Raw genomic sequence first — 19,179 nt, forward strand, 5'->3', positions numbered from 1 at the left:
GGACTGTTTGCATGCGTCTTCGTGGTCCAGGCTGCCATTTCTCACGGACTGCTCTCCTTGTGTGTTTGTTCCAGACCCCCGTAAAAGAGCCCAACAGTGAGAATGTAGATATCAGCAGTGGAGGCGGAGTGACGGGCTGGAAGAGCAAATGTTGCTGAGCGCTCCCGTTCCTGCAGCCGCCGGCCTCCGCCCCGTTTCTCTTCTTGCTGCAAAATAAACCGCTCTGACCATTTTAACTCTAAATAGATATTTTTGTTCCTCATCTTAACTATCCAGTCCACCTCTTTTATTTGTTCTTTCATCTGTGACTGCTTGCTGACTTTATAATTTTCTCCAAACAAACAAAAAAATGTAAAGAAAAAAAATCATGTCCGTGAGTTCCTTTTTAAATGTACCTGCTCAGTTCATCCACTGCATTTCCGTTGTATTAGAGTCCAGTTCTCATCAGCACTAAGACCGATAGCAATCATTTCAGCTCTATTCCGCAAACTGTATAAGAATAAAAGTTAGAATTAACAATTTTATTTTGTACAACAGTGGACTTTTCTGTCATGGATAATGTGCTTGAGTCCCTATAATCTGTAGACATGTGATAGAAACGAAACAAAAGCCAGGAAAACACTCATTTTCGCCTTGAATATGTAAATGGGGTTAATTTGTCCTGTGCCTTATGTGGAAAGAACTTTTGGTTTTTCCCTTTCTTTGTTTTGGCGGAAGCATGTGCAGGAGACATATCACCCAGACATAATCCATGGAGATGTATGTGGTCTGCTCGGCTGTAATTTTCAAAGTAGTTCGTTGAGGACAAAGGGTAATGCAGAAATGATAGCTTGGGTTTGCTGAGTCTCGTTTTTTCAGTGGCCTTGGGATTTCACAGTATCCTGCCACCAGTTCTCCTCGTTGGCCACTCTTCCCTGTCTTGTCCTCCTGCATGCTGCTTTATTCGCTTCCTCCTCCTCCACGACCACCCAGCGTCGAGTTATTTAAAAATTGAAAGAGGGCAAGCTAGGAGGTTTGTTGGACACGAAGCGCTGCTCTGAGCTGCTGAGTGAGCCGAAAGCTTGATTCTAAGCACTTTCTGTCCGATGTCAGCTAGTTCGTCTTCCCGGCCTTTTCTCTCGCCATGCCCAGGTTTCTTCCTTTGCTGATTCTTCGTGTTCGTCCCTCTCCCTCCCTCTGTTCTCTTCCTGTCTATTCATTGAGTTGACGAAATGGAAGCACTAATTGCATGCACTTGTGTTTGGAGGGTGTCGTGGTTTGTCTTGCTCCTTAGGTGTCTAGCCTGGTCACTGCCCGGAGTGAGCCTCTCAGGCGGGATTCGAGTAGTCGCCGTTTGGAACTCCTCCGACAGTTTGGTAGCCCAGTAAAGGTGGTTTCAAAAAAGCAACAAGGAGGAGTACGATTTATTCACTTGTTTGCCAAATGTATTGAGATTTGGCCTTTGAAGAACACTTTTCAGTGTTATGTTGTCTTTACCTTAAGGATTAGAACTTCTTTAGAATGTTCATTTGAAGTCCTATCCTTATATCCCTTTGGAAAACTTGCTTTGGCATGGATTTCAGAAAAAGGACAACAAAAGGCTTGTTATGTACAGATAAAATCTCCAGCTATCTCGAACCTTGTCCTTTTTCTCCACTTGTTTTTTTTTTTCCCCCGTTTTGTTTCCTTGCTTGTCATTAGGCTAGTGTAGGTTACATTCGCTCTGCTGCCTGCATCCTAACATGATACCTCTGTTGGAATAATTGTGAATAGCATGATTCATTTCCAGCAGAGGCGGAGCTGAGGACAGCAGCTTCCATTGAGAAGTCTCTCGGAGCTGTGGCGAGCATTTAAATGACCTCTTGGCTCTCAGAAACAACTTAGGGGCGCATCTGCTAGGAACATCCATGAATTTTTCAGATCATGCCCTAAAAGCAAATCTGCGTGCCCAAATGGCGGGGCTTCCTAGAGTGCCGCGGGCTTTCTCCTCTCATTTGACTTTAGCACTGTTTACTACGAGGAAAAAAGCAGCATTGCCAAATAATCCTAATTCCCCATGAAAAGTAATAATGAAATGACGCTTCTTGAAAAGTTTTTGTTTAAACCTATTGTTGTTAGATTTTAATATGTTTGCTGATTTCCTTTATCTGGAATGTGGCTGTGGTAGATTTTTTTTTTTTTTTTACCCTCTAATCCTTATTCAGTTCAGTGACTTAAGGTTTGAGAACTAAACACTGGGATTTTTGGGTAACAGACTGACAGTTTGTTTGCATAATTATAATCGGCATTGTACATAGAAAGGATATGGCTACCTTTTGTTAAATCTGCACTTTCTAAATATCAAAAAAAGGGAAATGGAGTATAAATCAATTTTTGTATAACCTGTTTGAAACATGAGTTTTATTCGCTTAATCTTCGGGTTCTGCCCCTTTTTCTGTAAGTCTCCCTGGATCCTGTGTAGAAGCTGTTCTCATCAGACACCAAACAGTTACTTACGTCCATTCTCTGGTACTGGCTACAGATTCGGTTTCATATTCTCTATTTCACAATTTAAATAAACTCAACTATTTCTAGATGGTCTACTTCTGTTCATATAAAAACTAAACTTGATTTCCAACTGTGTGGCTTGGTTTTCTTTTATTTATGGAGTAGAACATGGAGGATAACTTCTGAAAATAATGCAGAATGGCAGTTGAATTGTTAGAGGGACGAAATGGAAGATAACTCGGCCTAGGGAAAACTGGAAAAACTACTCAAGAACTGTCTATGGTAAGAAATTACATTTTTTATAAGGAAACGATGGCCCGCGCTGCTGCTGATAATGATCTCCAGGCCGGAGCGCGTGCTCTGTGTGGGAGACCCACTCAATCCCTCACTGTCCCCAGATCCCTCCTGGAAGCGGCTCCCGAGACTCCGGGTGGCCACCCCCAGCCCCCATAAAGATGCTATCCAGAACCATGGTAGTGTCCAGAGCCCGACCGCAGTCCACTTGCCCCCCAGCCCACTGGAATGCTAGGATGTGCCACAGACCATTCACAGCTGGAAACTGGTCACCCAGAAAGGTAGGCCTGCCGTAGTGGACAGGCGCATACGTGGCCAGTATCCATCTCTTAACCTGGAAAAAGGCCTTGCCTTCATTGTCGAGCCCGGTACACAGCAGCTTTATGCATATTGGAAAATATTTATTCTCCTAGTCAGGTATGTTGGTAAGATGCCGTCTGCTGACTGAGCATATGAAGAGTTTGCTCAGTGTTTAGGTTACCTGGAGTAGTTCCGGTGCTTTTTCCCAGCATGTTTGTGTCTTATGCCTAGAGGGCTCATAGCCTGGTCACGGCCCTTTAAGATCTAGTTTAGGAAGCAGAAATTCTTTTTTAATTTTATTTTTCGTAAAGTTGTTAACAATAATTGATTACATTCAGTGTATGTATATGTTTTTTGGGGGTCACACCTGGCGATGCACAGGGGTTACTCCTGGCTCTGCACTCAGGAACCACCCCTGGCGGTGCTCAGGGGACCATATGGGGTGCTGGGAATCAAAGCCGGGTCAGCTGCATGCAAGGCAAACGCCCTACCCGCTGTGCTATCTCTCCAGCCCCGATAATTTATTTTGTATTGTTTGTTAGGAATAGCATGAGATTTTGCGTGGCTGCTTTTGCAGCCACTCACTCCTGGAATTCTAAAATTTTGAATAATTGGGGTCTGGAGGCATCTCTGGCGTGCTGCTTGGTCCCAGGATTCATTTGTAAGTCTCTGGATCGTGGCCGTTAATGTGCTTAAATGGCATCTGGAGGCAGGTCATGGGTGGGTGTGACGGTGGGAAGGAGGGACCCCCTCCCCGATCCCTTGAGGCCTGACGTTTTCAGTCAGTGGTCCCGAGTACCTGGGTTTTTTATTGAGTTCTGGAGGTTTGTGATCACCGGGATTCATACAGGACAGGTACAGGAACGATGTCTGGAAGCAGAAGTTCTTAAATTAATAATAATCAACCAAGCTACTGTAAGAGCCAGATAATTGCTGGCAAATGTTTCAGTGATCCCAGAGTCACGTTCAGGGGCTGGAGCGATAGTGCAGCCAGCCAGGCACTTGCCTTCCACACAGCTGATGCAGGTTTAAGCCCAGTTACTGCATACCATGCCCTGAACCCCGCTGGGAGGGACCCCTGATCCAGGAGAAAGCCTTGAGCACCGCTGAGTGTAGCCCCCAAACAAGAAAAGATGAGGGCCTGGAGTGATAGCACAGTGGGTAGGGTGTTTGCCTTGCATGTGGCTAACCTGGGTTCGATTCACAGCATCCTATGTGGTCCCCCCTGCACCACCAGGAGTGATTCCTGAGTGCAGAATCAGGAGTATTCTGCACCTGTGCATCGCCGGGTGTGGTCCAATAAGCAAAAAGAAAAAAAGTGTTGAGTCGGTGAGAACAGTGTGAAGCAGGGCAGGGGGTGGCCTCTGAGGCCAGAGGAACATGAGTGGGTTCCTGTACGGGTGAGAGCAGGGGCATCTTACGGGATGTGAGGGCCAGAGTGCTAGCCCTGCAGGGAGAGTGTCTGCCTCGCATATAGCAACCCAGGTTCCATCCCACATTCTCCCACTAGCCCACCCACTCGTGATTCCTGAATCCAGAGCCAGAACTTACCCGTAGCATTTTGGAGTGTGGCCCATAGACGGTGTGAAGAAAGGGGTCAGTGCTAGTTCAGTGGCTAAGGTGTTTGCCGTGTGTGCAGCCCACCTGGCTCCATCCCAGGCACCCTTATGGTCCCCCCTAGGCTGCCAGGAGTGATCCCTGAGCACAGGGACAGGAGTAAGTCCTGAGCGCTGCTGGGTGTGGCCCTAAAACAAAAGTGGGGGGAATCTGAAGAATGATAGTGCAAGGTCCTGGGGCTGGAGCGATGGCACAGCCGGTAGAGTGTTTGCCTTGCACGCGGCCGACCTGGGTTCGATTGCCAGCATCCCATATGGTCCCCTGAGCACTGCCAGGAGTGGTTCCTGACTGCAGAGCCAGGAATAACCCCTGTGCATCACCTCGCCGGGTGTGACCCAAAAAGCAAAAAAATAAAATAGTGCAAGGTCCTGGCCCCTCGTGGCCCTGCTCAGTGGTCCCTAGATGCAGGGCGAGGGAGGGAGGTGGCAGTCAGCAGGCAGGCGCCCGGGGCCACTGTGGCCAGAAACCAGCTTTCCTTCCTGGTTCGATCAGCCTGGACAGCGGCTCCAGCCGGCCTTTTGCTCGGCCCTTGCGAGTGGAGAGCAGCGTTGGAGAGCAAGTGCGATGGGCTGGAGAAGACGCGAGCCTGCGAGGCCACTGGGAAAGTCGTGCGTGGAGACCGTGGAATGGACCCGGATAAAACGATGGGGGCAGGAGGCTAGAGAGAAGACAGAGATCACTTCCCTTGCGCGAGGCACCACCTGGTCCCCAACATCTGTCAGGAGTGAGCCCTGAGCACCGTTGGCTGCGGAGGGCTCAGGGACTGGCGCAGATACAGGCGCTGCAGGGTGTGGCCCTGAACAAACATGAGACAGGGAAACGGGGTTAAAGTTCAAGGGGGCGGGGGAGGGGGCCGAGAGCTTCCAGCAGGCCTGAGCCTGGGCTTTGCATGCAGGAGGCCTGAGTTTGGTCCCCTGTGTGCTTGGAGCAGCCCCAGCATTGGGGTGTGACCCCCCCAAGCCAGAAAGAAAAGGGAAAAGCATCTTTCTTTTGGGTATTTGGTTTTTTTATACCCTGTTCTAGGTTCTTTGGGCCCTGTCAGCACCCTGGTGACAGGCTGTTTCACCAGCTCGGAGGAAGTGCTTGCTCCAAGTCGCACTACCCATCAGTGCTAGTGTTGGCTTCTGAAAGCAAGCCTGCCACCAGTCCCATTCTCACTTCATCTTAGGACATTCCTTAGCGTAAGGTCCTAGGGCTTGGTCCTCAGGGAGCCCTGTCCACCTGTCCTGGAAGCGCTGCCCGCCCCTCGCCTGCCCACAGCAGTGCCCTGCAGTCTCTGGTTCCGCTGCGGCTGTGTTTGCCGTACTTCTTCACCACATTCATTTTGTTTCCTCGTCAGCCCATCTTCACCTGCGAGCAAACAGTCCTGCTCCAGTTCTCTGCGCTGGCTGCCTTGGGCTGGCTGCGGAGGGAACTTCTGTTGCTTACTGAGAACTACACAGCATGGGCCGGAGCCAAGGCACAGCGGGTGGGGTGTTTGCCTCGCACTCGACTGCCCCGGGTTGGATCCCTGTCCCTGTAGCCCCCCGCCCCCAGCCCTCCAGGAGTGTGCCCCGAGCACAGCCAGCTGTGGGGTCTTTTTCCTTGGTAATGACTCTGGGAATCTGCGTTTCTTAGTTCCCTAGTTCCTTAGTTCGGACGCCAGGCCAGGCTGCTGTGCTCCCTGTCATGAAAGGCCCCGTCTGACCCCTTCACCCCCGGCACTACCGCAGGGCCTTAGAGGGACTCGGGTCTCAGCATCAGTCCTCCAAGTGGGTGGGGCACACCCCACAGCGGGCCTGGGTGCTGTCCCGGCCATCCTGGCCGCCAGGTAAGCAGCTGTCCTGATCAACTTTCTGAAGGTCGGAGCGCTGGGGGCTTTTGTCATCTCCTTAGACTTGGCCATAAACGGAGAGAGAGAGAGAGAGAGAGAGAGAGAGAGAGAGAGAGAGAGTGGTGTGGTGTGGTGTGTAAGATACTGGTGTGTCTGTATCTACTATACCGAGTGTGTGGGGGATGGTATTTGTGTTTGTGCATCTGTGTGTGATATTGCTGTGTGTATCTGAGTGTGTGTGTCAGATACTGTGGTTGTTGTCTGGCCATAGCTGAGTGCTTCCTGTGTGTGATGCTCCCGCTCTGGTTCTGCATTGGGTGAAGACAGCCTGCGCCAGTGTCCCTCATGGGGGCTGGGGAACAAAGAGGGACAAACACCCTGGACTCAACAGAGCTCAAGCTACTGCACCTTAGAATCACCTGGAAAGAGCTTTTTAGGCGGATGGGGGGGCGGGGGGCTTTTGAGATACACAATGAGGTACTCAGGACCTACTCCTGGCTCAGTGCTCAGAGATGCCTCCTGGTCATGTTAAGGGACCAAGTGGTGCCAGGGATGGAACCTGGGGCTCCCACACATGCCCAGCTTTCCGCCCTTCTGTCTTCACGGCATGTGTCACAGAGGTCAGTCCCCTCGGGGAACCAGGGCTTTCCTTCACTCTCACCCACTACGGTGACCGATGACGTCCTCCCGCCCGGTCACGCACTTCTATTTGCAGGGCGAGGGAGGGAGGTGGCAGTTAGCAGGCAGGCGACTGGTTTGGGGCCACGCCCTGCATTGCTCAGGGCTTTCTGCTGTGCTCTAGGATCATTCCTGGTGGGCTTCAGGGGACGGAACCAGGGTCAGGTGTGAAGACAAGTGCCCTAACCCCTTACCTTTCTGACCCCATATTCCAATTTAAAGTTACTTTCTTGGGGCTGGAGCGATAGCACAGCGGGTAGGGCGTTTGCCTTGCATGCGGCCGACCCGGGTTCAAATCCCAGCATCCCATATGGTCCCCTGAGCATGGCCAGGGGTAATTCCTGAGTGCAGAGCCAGGAGTAAGCCCTGTGCATTGCCAGGTGTGACCCAAAAAGCAAAAAAAAAAAAAAAAAAAAGTTACTTTCTTTGGGTTTGTTTTGTTTTGGAGGCCACAGCCAGCTGGACTCAGGGCTTACTCTGGCTCTGCAATCAGGGATCACTCCTGAAGGGGCTCAGGGGACATACGGGATGCCGGAGATCGAACCCGGGTCAGCTGCATGCAAGGCAAGCTCCTTGCTGTAGTTAGTATCTCTCCAGCCCAAAAGACACTTTACTATACCTGAGGGACGTTAGGGCCTGGGCTGGGGAGGAACCGCCCCAAGGGTGTGTGTGCATGCGGGGGGGATGGGGGGGGCACCGGGGTCACACGGTCCCTCCCGCCTGAGCCGGGAGTAATCCTGGGGAGTCAGCGAAAGGTCAGGAGTACCTGCTTTTCATGTGGGACCTGGGGGTTCGATCCCTGGAACCGCATGGTCCCCGGAGCACCTCCTGGGGGGAGGGGGAGCACACTCAAGCTCAGATCTATTCATCTAATGGACCATCTCCAGATTCCATTGGCAGAATCGATTGGCTCCTGGGGTTTTCCAGTCCCTTGGTTCTGCAAGGTGGACCAGAAAGCCTTTGGAAACTCATCAGTTATTCTAATGGCTCTTTGGATCCTCACTGCTCGGTTAACCAAGACTAAACATTTAACTCTGCCATGGCAGGGCTGGGCAGGGAGAAACTATAAATTCAATATGGGGGTCACTGCGCCACCCTGTGGCCATTCCTCGGGAACTACACTTCTGTGTGTCAAGAAATTTCCCATCAGCCCTTCACTCCCAGATCCCTAAATCCAGACTTAGGGTAAACAAAGCCCACCTCATTCAGTCTCCGAACCCTCAATTAAATGGCAATAAAGGAATTTTAAAACCTGTTAAGGCCTTCAAAAAAAAAAAAGATCTGCAAGAATTAGAATGTTTGTTTTTGCAAATATTAAGTCTTTTCAGAGTGGGCGATGGAAAGGCTGGGAACTTTCCCAGAAGGAAAGGTGACCAGTGGGCCAGTGTTCTCATTGGCCAGCGCCTGCAAAACGCAGGGCTGAGAAGCACCAGGAGCCCCTGGGGAAGTCAGACTTGTGACAGAGCTTAGAAATGGGAATGGGTAGAAAGTCTGTGTAAGAAAGATGAACCCCTGAGCTGAGCCCAGAGCCAGGAGTAAGTCCGGAGCTCCGCCAGGTGTGGCCCCCAAGCCAGAAATAAATATACTGTTTTCAACATTTTTTTAAAGAAGAACAATGAAGGGCTGGGTTCGATTCCCAGCATCCCATATGGTCCCCTGAGCACCGCCAGGAGTGATTCCTGAGTGCATGAGCCAGGAGTAACCCCTGTGCATTGCCAGGTGTGACCCAAAAAGCAAAAAAAATAAAAAGAAGACCGATGAAAACGGAAACACCCACCCCACCCCCCACCCCTCTATGCCCTTCCTGGCTGTCCTAGAAGCTGATTATCTGTGGTTCAAACCCTTCCTCAGGCTGGAGGGGTCCGAAAGGTAGCAATGGCCCAGGTTTCCAAGACCAAGTCCTTGCCGGTGGCCCCGGGAAGGGAGGGTGGCGAAGTGCTCACCACCAGCTAACAACCCTTTGTAACAGTGACAGCTTTGTTCTTTGTTTTCCTTTAGTTCTTCGGGTCACTGAAGCAGGGCTGGGAATAAACGGGAAGTTGGGGAGCAATCTCCCTGCCGCCCTCTGGGCTCTCTCCGGCTCACATTCTTTTCCCCCTTGTGCTGAGAACTTTTAAGAGCAATGTCTTCGCCGGCGTCGAGTCCGCCCAGCAGTGTCATTCATTCCCCACTCTGGGCGCGCGTGCAGCACTGCATTCCCGGGGCTCACTTAGCGTTAAGCCTGAACCCCTTTTCCGATGTACAGTTGGCAAATATTGCCTCCCATTCACTGGGCTGCATTCTTATTTTGCTGGGCAGCATCTTTCCCCCAGCTAGCCAGGAATCTCCCCAGAGCAGCTGGCAGTGGGGCCTTCCTGCTAGGAATCGCAAACAGCAGGCTGGCATGTGTGGGGGTGCCGGGGAGGGGGGGAGGGGCAGGAGGCTGGGGGGGCGCTGAGTTCTCAGCAAGAGCCCTTCTTTAGGTGTGGTCTGGCTTGCTAAATTTTGCTTTTGCTTTTGAGTTCTAATCCCCCGCCCCGCCCTGTGTTTTGGGAGCTCAGGGGTCACTTGGCAGTGTATGGAGAATCAGACCTGGGTCTTTTCCTGCTGCCTTTGCTTTTCATGTCAAGTTCAACAGCCCATCAGTGATTTTATTAACGGGTAGCAGCGTTCTGTGGGAGGGGAGATTGTGTACCAGACAAAAGGCTTAGTATCCAGTATACAATAAAGATTTTCTGCAGCGCATGAAATACCAATTATTTCCTTCGTTTCGCTTTGTCTCTGTTTTTTGATTTGGAGCCACACTCAGAGGTGCTCCGGGTTCTGTGCTCAGGGCTTACTCCAGACGCTGCTCAAGGGGTTGGGGTGCTGGGAATTGAACCCAGGTTGGCTGCATAGAGGACAAGCAGGTGCCTCATCCACTGTACAGTCTCTCTGGCGCTGTTCCGGTGTTTGAAACGGGCAGAGTATTTTAGACACTTCTCCAAAGATGAGAGATTACACATGGTCAACAGAAACACATAAACATACATTCAGAATCAGCCCAGGGTTGCTGCCCAGCCTACATGGTCCCTCAAGCACCCCTGGGAATGACACCTGAGCATAGAGCCAGGGGTAGTCCCTGAGCATCACCAGGTGTGACCCAAAAACAGGAACAAAAAATGTTGAAGAGATAGAAATAACAGGTGGCTAAGGTGCTTGCCTTGCACAGCAGTTGACCCGGGTTCAACCCCCTGAACAAAGAGCCAGGCGTGAGCTCTGAGCCTGAGAGAGGGCAGAGAACGCCTAACGGGCTGAGCTCAGGTTTTCATGCAAGATCCTGAGTACGGTGTCCCCAGCACAGCCAGGAGCAACTGCCGCAATGGACCTAGAAAACATTGCTTTAATGCTGAGTGAATGAAGCCAGACACGGAACACCACACAGGGTGCAGAAGATTCCATTTATATGAAATTCCGGAGTATTCAAATCCATGGAGACAGAAAGTAGGTCAGCGATCGCCAGGGCTGGGGAGATGGGGGCGGGGGAAGGACTGCTTAATGAGGTGTTCATGGGGGCAGTGAAAATGTCCTGGAATGGCAGCGGGGTGGCAATGGTCCAAGTGAAAACTCAACGCCAGCCACGGGACTGTACCCAGCCATGGGACTGTACACTTGAAAGTGGCAACGTTTGTGCCAGTTTGCTAGTTCAACAGGCACGTGGGAGGTTCGGGTTCAGTCCCCAAACTGATGGTCCCCGGAACACGATCAGAGGGGATCCCAGAGCACAGAGCCGGGAGCAGCCCCTGAGCACTGCTGGGAGTTGTCCCCAAACCCAAAATGGATAAATAAAATGTGACCTTCTTTAACCTGAAGGTGTGTGAGTACTGCAGCCAGGAGGGTGACCTCCAGACTCAGGCACCTCATGAGTTCCACGACCAGAACATGTGGTCCAGTGAGCACGCATGTACATGTGCACACACGTGCACACGTATGCACTGCCATGCAAGGGCCCTGGGTTCACCACCTGAGTTCAATTCAATCCCCGGCATTGCATGGTTCGCCGAGCACCACTGGGTGTCGCCTCAGTGCCACCCCCGCCCCCCGCCACCAACCCTGCACCGATGGAAGGCATACACGCAGAAAAGAAACACTGTAGCACTGTCCTCCGTTGTTCATCAATTTGCTTGAGCAGGCACCAGTAGCGTCTCCATTGTGAGACCTGTTGTTACTGTCTTTGGCATATCGAATACGCCACAGGTAGCTTGCCAGGCTCTGCTGTGTGGGCAGGATACTATCGGTAGCTTGCCAGGCTCTCCGAGAGAGATGGAGGAATCAAACCCGGGTCAACCGTTTGCAAGACAAATGCCCTACCCACTGTGCTATCCCTCCAGTCCAGAAAAGAAGATACATTTCAAATTTTCACTTTGAAAATATCTGTAAATTCATTGTAAAGGCAAATGTGAAGAAAACTCATGAAATAAGACACCTGGAATGGGGGTGGGAGATATAACAGAGGGGTAGACAGCTGCCTTCTGGTGCTGGAGCGATAGCACAGCAAGTAGGGCATTTGCCTTGCAAGCAACTGGCCCAGATTCGATCCCTGGCCTCCTGTATGGTCCCCTGAGCACTGCCAGGAGTAACTTCTGAGTTCAGAGCCAGGAGGAACCCTTGAGCATCACTGGGTGTGACCCCAAAACAAATAACAATAACAAAACGACACTTGCCTTCCATACAGCTGGCACAAGCCAAAGAACCCACGCACTGGCAATGAAGAAGCAGGAGGGAACCAGCCGAATGCCAAACGGTGCACCATAGCAGCAACGGGCTAGGCGAAGCATCCGCCGGGGCAGGGGGCTTACCGGGGTGCAGGCATCTTCTCACAGTTGTTACAGCCCCCCGGAGAGGCTGCAGAGAGCCTGGGGTTAAGGAGCTTGCCTGGCCTTGCAGGCGGCCAACCCCGGCTTGATCCCCAGTACTCCGTGTGCTCCCCCGAAACAGAGTTGGCATCAGCCCTGAGTACCACCATGTGTGGCTCAGTTTCTCCCAAGTGCCCCCAGAGGGCGGCTGGCTAGGCAGGGCATCAGTGGCAGAGTGTCTGCCTGGCCTGGCTTTGAACCCGGGCACTGAAAACCAAGGTTGCTGACAAATATTATCAAAATGCCCCAAAGGGAACAAATAGAAGATAATTCTTTTTTTTTTTTTCTTTTTGGGTCACACCCAGCGATGCACAAGGGTTATTCCTGGCTCTGCACTCAGGAACCACCCCTGGCGGTGCTCAGGGGACCATATGGGATGCTGGGATTCGAACCTGGGTTGGCCACGTGCAAGGCAAACGCCCTACCCGCTGTGCTATCGCTCCAGCCCCGAAGATAATTCTTTTATGCTTTCGGCAAATGCCACTGAAATAAGCAACCGCGGCACTCCACCCCGGGTGCCACGCAGCGGGGTCTGCAGAGAGCCCGGCCGGAAGCCCTCACTGCGGGGCCGCTGGCTGCATGAGACCCTGGAAACCGGCGGAGCCTTGGGATTGCAAAAGGCCAGCTGAAGGCCAGCAGACAGATCAAACAGAGCGCTGGAACTCTGCTGGAGGAAGTGGCATGGTGAGCGTGAGTGAAATAAAAACAAGCCCGGAGGACCCCAGAGGTTATGTATGCTGAGTGCGAGTCGCAAACGCGGAAGAATTTCTTTGACCAAAGCCCCTGCGAGGGGGCAAGCTGGCTTTTGTGCTAGTCCCACAAGTTCTCTGACCGACCCCTGTCTCCCCCCGAGCCCTGCACCCACAGGGCGCCAGCTGTGTGGCCTGGGAGAAGAATCCACCGAGTGGGGCTGGTGGGGAGGCCCGGGTTCCGCCCTCATCTGTAACGTTCAGCCGGGTTTCTACAGAGCCAGCGAGTGTCCGCACGCCGAAGACCACCCCACGTCACACAGACTCTTAGGACCAGAGCTGGCTTCCTTCCTCCTCCTCCCCCTCCCTCCCTCCCTCCCTCCCCTCCTCCCTCCCTCCCTTTCTTTCTCTTTCTTTTTCTCCAAGAATCTAACCCCAAGGATCACACAAGCAAGGTTATGTGCCTTGCTACCTCCCCACGCTCCAGGCACATTTCCTTTTCTTTTCTTTTCTTTCTTTTTTTTTTTTTTTTTTTTTTTTTTTTGCTTTTTTGGGTCACACCCGGCATTGCACAGAGGTTACTCCTGACTCTGCACTCAGGAATCACCCCTGGCGGTGCTCAGGGGACCATATGGGATGCTGGGAATCGAACCCGGGTTGGCCACGTGCAAGGCAAACGCCCTACCTGCTGTGCTGTTGCTCCTATTTTTCATTCATGTATAGACTCGATGTATTTAATGTGGGTTTGGGACACATCAGGCTGTTCTCAGGGACGCCTCCTGGCTCTGCACCCTGGCATCAGTGCTCATCCTGGCAGTCTTCAGGGGACCCTAGACGGTGCTGGGGACCCCCCAGGGGTGGGCCGCATGCAAAGCCAGACCCCAAAACGTTGTGTTCAGTAACTGACCCTGCCCCCTCTGGGAGGAATCGGGGCAGCTTACACCAGCAGCGCCTTCAACACCCCCTCCTGGCCCTTCGCCAGTTCTGCCTTATTTATCTGTGGGTAGCTGTGAGCCAGGTGCCCCGGGAGTCGAGAGGAGAGAGCCCGGGGAAGGGTGACAAGTGACAGAACCTAAGTGCTTCCTCCCGGGGTGGACTCCAGGAGAGAGGAAAGTTGGTTATGTCCGGGGGAGTTTCTGCTTTGGGGTCCGCACGCCCAGGTCTCTGCTGAGCGGCTGCTCCCAGCCAGCCTTGGGGGCCCATGCGGTGTGTGTAGGGTCTGAACCCTGGTCTCCCCCCTGCTCTGCATATGCCCAGTGCGGGGGGGTTGGGTGTTTTGGAGACACCCCTGGCACTGGTGTCGGGCACAGCTCCCTGTGCCCCCTAGGTCAGCCCCGAGTTGATCTGCGCCTCTTGTTGTCCACATGGAGAAAACCCAAAGACAAAGCAACACCGCCGGGCCCGCAGGAGCCAAATCAGCCGGTGAGAAACGCCGCAGGACCAGCGTCCGTTTCAGGGGGCAAAATGGATGGGATTTTATTACAGGGACTTTGATTCCAATCAGGTATAACTAAATTCCCCGACAGGACAGCAAGAGAAAGGCAAAGTCCAACTACATTTGTTTTTTTAACTTGGTCTGCATGTGTGTTTTGGTTTTTTTTTTTTTTCTTTTTGGGTCACACCCGGCGATGCACAGGGATCACTCCTGGCTCATGCACTCAGGAATCACCCCTGGTGGTGCTCAGGGGACCATATGGGATGCTGGGATTCGAACCCGGGTCGGCCGCGTGCAAGGCAAATGCCCTACCCGCTGTACTATCGCTCCAGCCCCTATGTTTTGGTTTTTGATTAACACTTTTTCCCTTAGTTAAAACAAAAAGTCTCTGAGGCTGGAGAAATAGTGCAGTGGGTGGGGGGCTTGTTTTACACACAGCCAACTCGGGTTTGACCCCCGGGATTGCATACGTTCCCTGAGCCTCCAGGAGTGATGCCTGAGCTCAGAGCCAGGACTAAGTACCGAGCACACAGCACTTCCAAACACATCCTCCTCATCTCTCTCCCCCCCGGACCCACTTTCCCTCCTCTTTGTTCTGGCTGTTGCTGCCGGGCTTGCTGGGTACAGCTTGTGCAGGGGGCAGCATGCTCCGGGTGCAGTGCTCACTTTCCCCTGGCTGCACACCAGAGACTGAATGCTTTGATGCGGGGGCCGGGGTTGTTGATGTACAGCTGCAGGGACCGTCGTGGTGCATGTGGGTGGCATCAGGGATCCAACTCTCAGTTCAACTTGGCTTTTGATGATATTAAGAGTTTGGGGGACTGGAGTGATAGCACAGCAGGTAGGGCATTTGCCTTGCATGCGGCCGACCTGGATTTGATCCCCGGCATCCCATATGGTCCCCCAAGCACCGCTTTTTTTTTTTTTGCTTTTTGGGTCACACCTGGCAATGCACAGGGGTCACTCCTGGCTCTGCACTCAGGAATTACCCCTGGCGGTGCTCAGGGGACCATATGGGATGCTGGGAATCGAACCCGGGTCAGCCACGTGCAAGGCAAACGCCCTACCCTCTGTGCTATTGCTCCAGCCCCCACCCAACTATCTCTTTTATAAATAATTTTATTTTTAATTTTAAAAAAATATTTTATTATTTATTTTGCCTTTTGTTTTTGGTCACACCTGGTGATGCACAGGGGTTACTCCTGGCTCTGCACTCAGGAATTACTCCTGGCAGTGCTGGGGGGACCATATGGGATGCTGGGGATTGAACCTGGGTCGGCCATGTGCAAGGCAAACGCCCTACCCACTGTACTATAGCTTCGGCCCCTTTTTTTTTTTTTTTGCTTTTTGGGTCACACCCAGCGATGCTCAGGGGTTACTCCTGGCTTTGCACTCAGGAATTACTCCTGGCGGTGCTTGGGGGACCATATGGGATGCCGGGGATCGAACCTGGGTCGGCCGCGTGAAAGGCAAACGCCCTACCCGCTGTGCTATCGCTCCGGCCCCCGGCCCCTTTATTTTTAATTTTTTTTTTTTTTTGCTTTTTTGAGTCACACCTGGCAATGCACAGGGGTTAGTCCTGGCTCTGCACTCAGGAATCACCCCTGGCGATGCTCAAGTGACCATATGGGATGCTGGGAATTGAACCCGGGTCGGCCGCATGCAAGGCAAACGCCCTACCCGCTGTGCTATTGCTCCAGCCCCTTTATTTTTAATTTTTTAAAAAAATTTCCCCTCACATTTTATATGCATGCTGTGGCTTCCAGGGTTGTTCATGCTGATTTGCTACAGGCATTCAGCATTCCACCACCAGTCCCACCTGTCTTCCACCACTGTTTCCAGTTCTTCCATCCACCGCTTAAGCCAGCCCCCATAGCAGGCCCCCTCAGTAATTTACTTCATATATCTTGTTATCAATAATTTGCTACAGAATAATACAAAATTGATTCCTTAGGAGGAAGTTAGTGAATATTACTGTATCTCACCATGGAACCATCAAGTCCTTGTATAAGAAATTGTGAGAAAAAATTCCTATCTTTAGACATCCATATACAGAGATTTACAGATGAAATAAGAAGGTAACTACGTTTATTTCATGGTTCTATGAGGACATTTATGTTCAATTTGAGAAAGATGAACGATGATTAACTGGGGTAACTAGCAGACTTTTTCAGCCAATAACATTAGGATGAGTAACGGGATTTCCACTGGAAAGAGAATGAAATCGGACCCTAACTTCATTCAACAATTAAAAGACAAGGATTTGGTTTTTGCTTTGGGGCCATGCCCAGCGATGCTCAGGGGTTACTCCTAGCTCTGTGCTCTGGGCTTACTCCTGGTGATGCTGGGGGCGGGGGCAGCGGTGGACAGTGAACAAACACATGCAATTTGACCCCGTTACCCTGAAGAGGGAAGCTCATGTGGTTGTCCGGCCCTAAGAGAGCGATAGCACAGTAGGGAGGGCATTTGCCTTGCACGAGGCCGACCCGGGTTTGATTCCCAGCTTCCCATATGGCCCCCTGAGCACCGCCAGGAGTAATTCCTGAGTGCAGAGCCAGGAGTAACCCCTGTGCATCGCCGGGTGTGACCCAAAAAGAAAAAAAAAAAGAAGACAAAGGAATGTTTAAATGGCCAAGAGATTTGAATCAGTATTTTCCCCAAGAAAATGTCCAAATGTCCAGTAAGCACGTGAGAAGATGCCCAGCGTCACTTGCCATGAGATAAATCAAAGCACAATGAGGGGCGGACGGCACAGCGGGCCGGGCACCTGCCCTGCCTGGGCTCAAGCCCCAGTGCTGCATTTGGTTCCCAGCTCCGCCAAGAGTGACCCCTGAGCCGAGAGCCAGGAATAAGCCCTGAGCACTGTTGGGTGTGGCCTAAAAACTGGAACAGAGAAACAACAACAACAACAAAACAGAGTGAGATACTCTTTCTTTCTTAGCCACGACACAGAGAACCAACAGGACCAAGGAGTACAGCAGGACTGGCCCGTCGCACTGTGCTGCTGGGGCTGTCGCATGCTACAGGGCTGGAGGGGCAGCTCCACGGGCTGGGCACCACCTTTGCAAGCAGGCGGCCTAGTTCTCCGAGCACCACCAGGAGCAACCCCCAAGCACTGAGCTGGGAGTGGCCCCTGAGCGCCACAAGTGTGGCCCCAAACATAGTGTTGACATAGGACCCTGCCACACCAATCCTTTCTTGGTTCTGAGAAAGTGGAAACAATTCCAATGGTCGCTCACCATTTTATGAGCAAATCAAGACACGGGAGGTATCCAAACATTGGAAGAGTCCAGAAAAAGCAAACACTGACGGGGGCTGTTTCCTGGCAGAATCAGGAGACTTCGGCTAAATGAGAGGGCAGGTGCGGAGGACCACGGGTTTTATCTCTCCATTGCAAGGAAGATGCATGGGGTTTGAAAAATGATAGAAAAAAGGTGGATTAGCTGGGGCCGGAGCAACAGTATAGTGAGTAGAGCATTTGCCTTGCATGGCTGACCCGGGTTCGATCCCCAGCACCCCATAGGGTCTCCTGGCCACTGCCAGGAATGATTCCTGAGTACAGAGCCAGGAATAACCCCTGAGCAGCACCAAGTGTGGCCCCCAAACACCAAAAACAAAAGTGGAACAGTGTGGGAAAGAGATTGGCTCCTTACTGGGTACATACTTTCTTTTAGAAACTTTAAAAGTTATATTTATTTGGGCTGGAGCGATAGCACAGCGGGTAGGGCATTTGCCTTGCATGCGGCCGACCCGGGTTTGATTCCCAGCATCCCATATGGTCCCCTGAGCACCGCCAGGGGTAATTCCTGAGTGCAGAGCCAGGAGTGACCCTTGTGCTTAGCCGGGTGTGAGCCAAAAAGAAAAAAAAAGTTATATTTATTTATGGGGCGGGTGTGGGCCCTTACGAGGCAGGACACAGGGTCTCTCCTGGCTCTGTGCTCAGGAGTAACCCTGCCAGCCACATGCCTTCCCCCTGAACTGTCTCGCCAGTGCTTTTAGGAATTTTTTAAACATTGGCTATAGTTGCACATTCAAGAATATACTAAAAGGGGCTGGAGCAATAGCACAGCGGGTAGGGTGTTTGCCTTGCATGTGGCCGACCCGGGTTCGATTTGCAACATCCCATATGGTCCCCTGAGCACTGTCAGGGGTAATTCCTGAGTGCAGAGCCAGGAGTAACCCCTGTGCATCTCCAGGTGTAACCCAAAAAGCAAATATATGTATATATATTTAATATATATATATACTAAAAACACAGAATTATACACTATAGGTGTAGCTAATAATCCTCAATGTTATATATTCACTGTCACACTGTCATCCCGTTGCTCATCGATTTGCTTGAGTGGGCACCAGTAATATCTCCAAGTGAGACTTGTTACTATTTTTGGCATATCGAGTACCCCATGGGTAGCTTGCCAGGCTCTGCCCTGCGAGTGAGATACTCTCAGTATCTTTCCGGGCTCTCCGAGAGCGCCAGAGGAATCAAACCCAGGTCGGCCGCGTGCAAGGCAAATGCCCTACCCGCTGTGCTATCACTCCAGCCCAATGTTATATATTATATCTCAATAAACTGGCATCACCTGGGGTGCTCAGGGGAGTTATCCCGTGGTTCTGGGGCAGCCTCGCGGTGCCAAGCCTGTGCATCTTTGGGATCTCTCTGTTTTTAGTGACTGCATAGTGTCCCCTTGGTCAGAGACATCACCTCCTCCTTAGCCAGTCTTTGGATGACACGTTACTGGATGTCACCCTTCTCAGGAGAAAGTCTGGGGGCGGGCTTGTCCCTTTCTCTGGCTAGGATGGAGACTTGGGTTAGAAGGGGCTCTCGGCCTTTCTTTCAGGCCCCGGCCCTTTAACCCTGATACTAGTCACCTCAGCGGACCCGCACTCAGTGCTCGTGTGGGGTCACCTCCCTGGGGGCACACTGGGCTTCGTTCCTGAGAGCCTTGTCTGGGCAGCACATTCTCCGCTCCGCACCGGCTGCATCAGCGGCTCGCCAGCTGCAGGGGCCGC

The 19,179-nt window shown here is 51.9% G+C and overlaps 1 protein-coding gene across 1 annotated transcript in view; it reads left to right on the forward strand.

The window, feature by feature from the left end:
- RAB10 (RAB10, member RAS oncogene family) overlaps positions 1-2,596 on the forward strand; it is a 70,913-nt gene extending 68,317 nt beyond the window's left edge. Inside the window, exon 6 of the mRNA XM_055121734.1 lies at positions 75-2,596. Within this exon, the coding sequence (XP_054977709.1) occupies positions 75-158 (84 nt within the window). The 3' untranslated portion in view covers positions 159-2,596. The remainder of the gene's footprint in view (positions 1-74) is intronic.
- Positions 2,597-19,179: the final 16,583 nt, after the last annotated feature.

Source organism: Sorex araneus, chromosome X (assembly GCF_027595985.1).
Source record: "Sorex araneus isolate mSorAra2 chromosome X, mSorAra2.pri, whole genome shotgun sequence".
NCBI classification, from domain to species: Eukaryota; Metazoa; Chordata; class Mammalia; order Eulipotyphla; family Soricidae; genus Sorex; species Sorex araneus.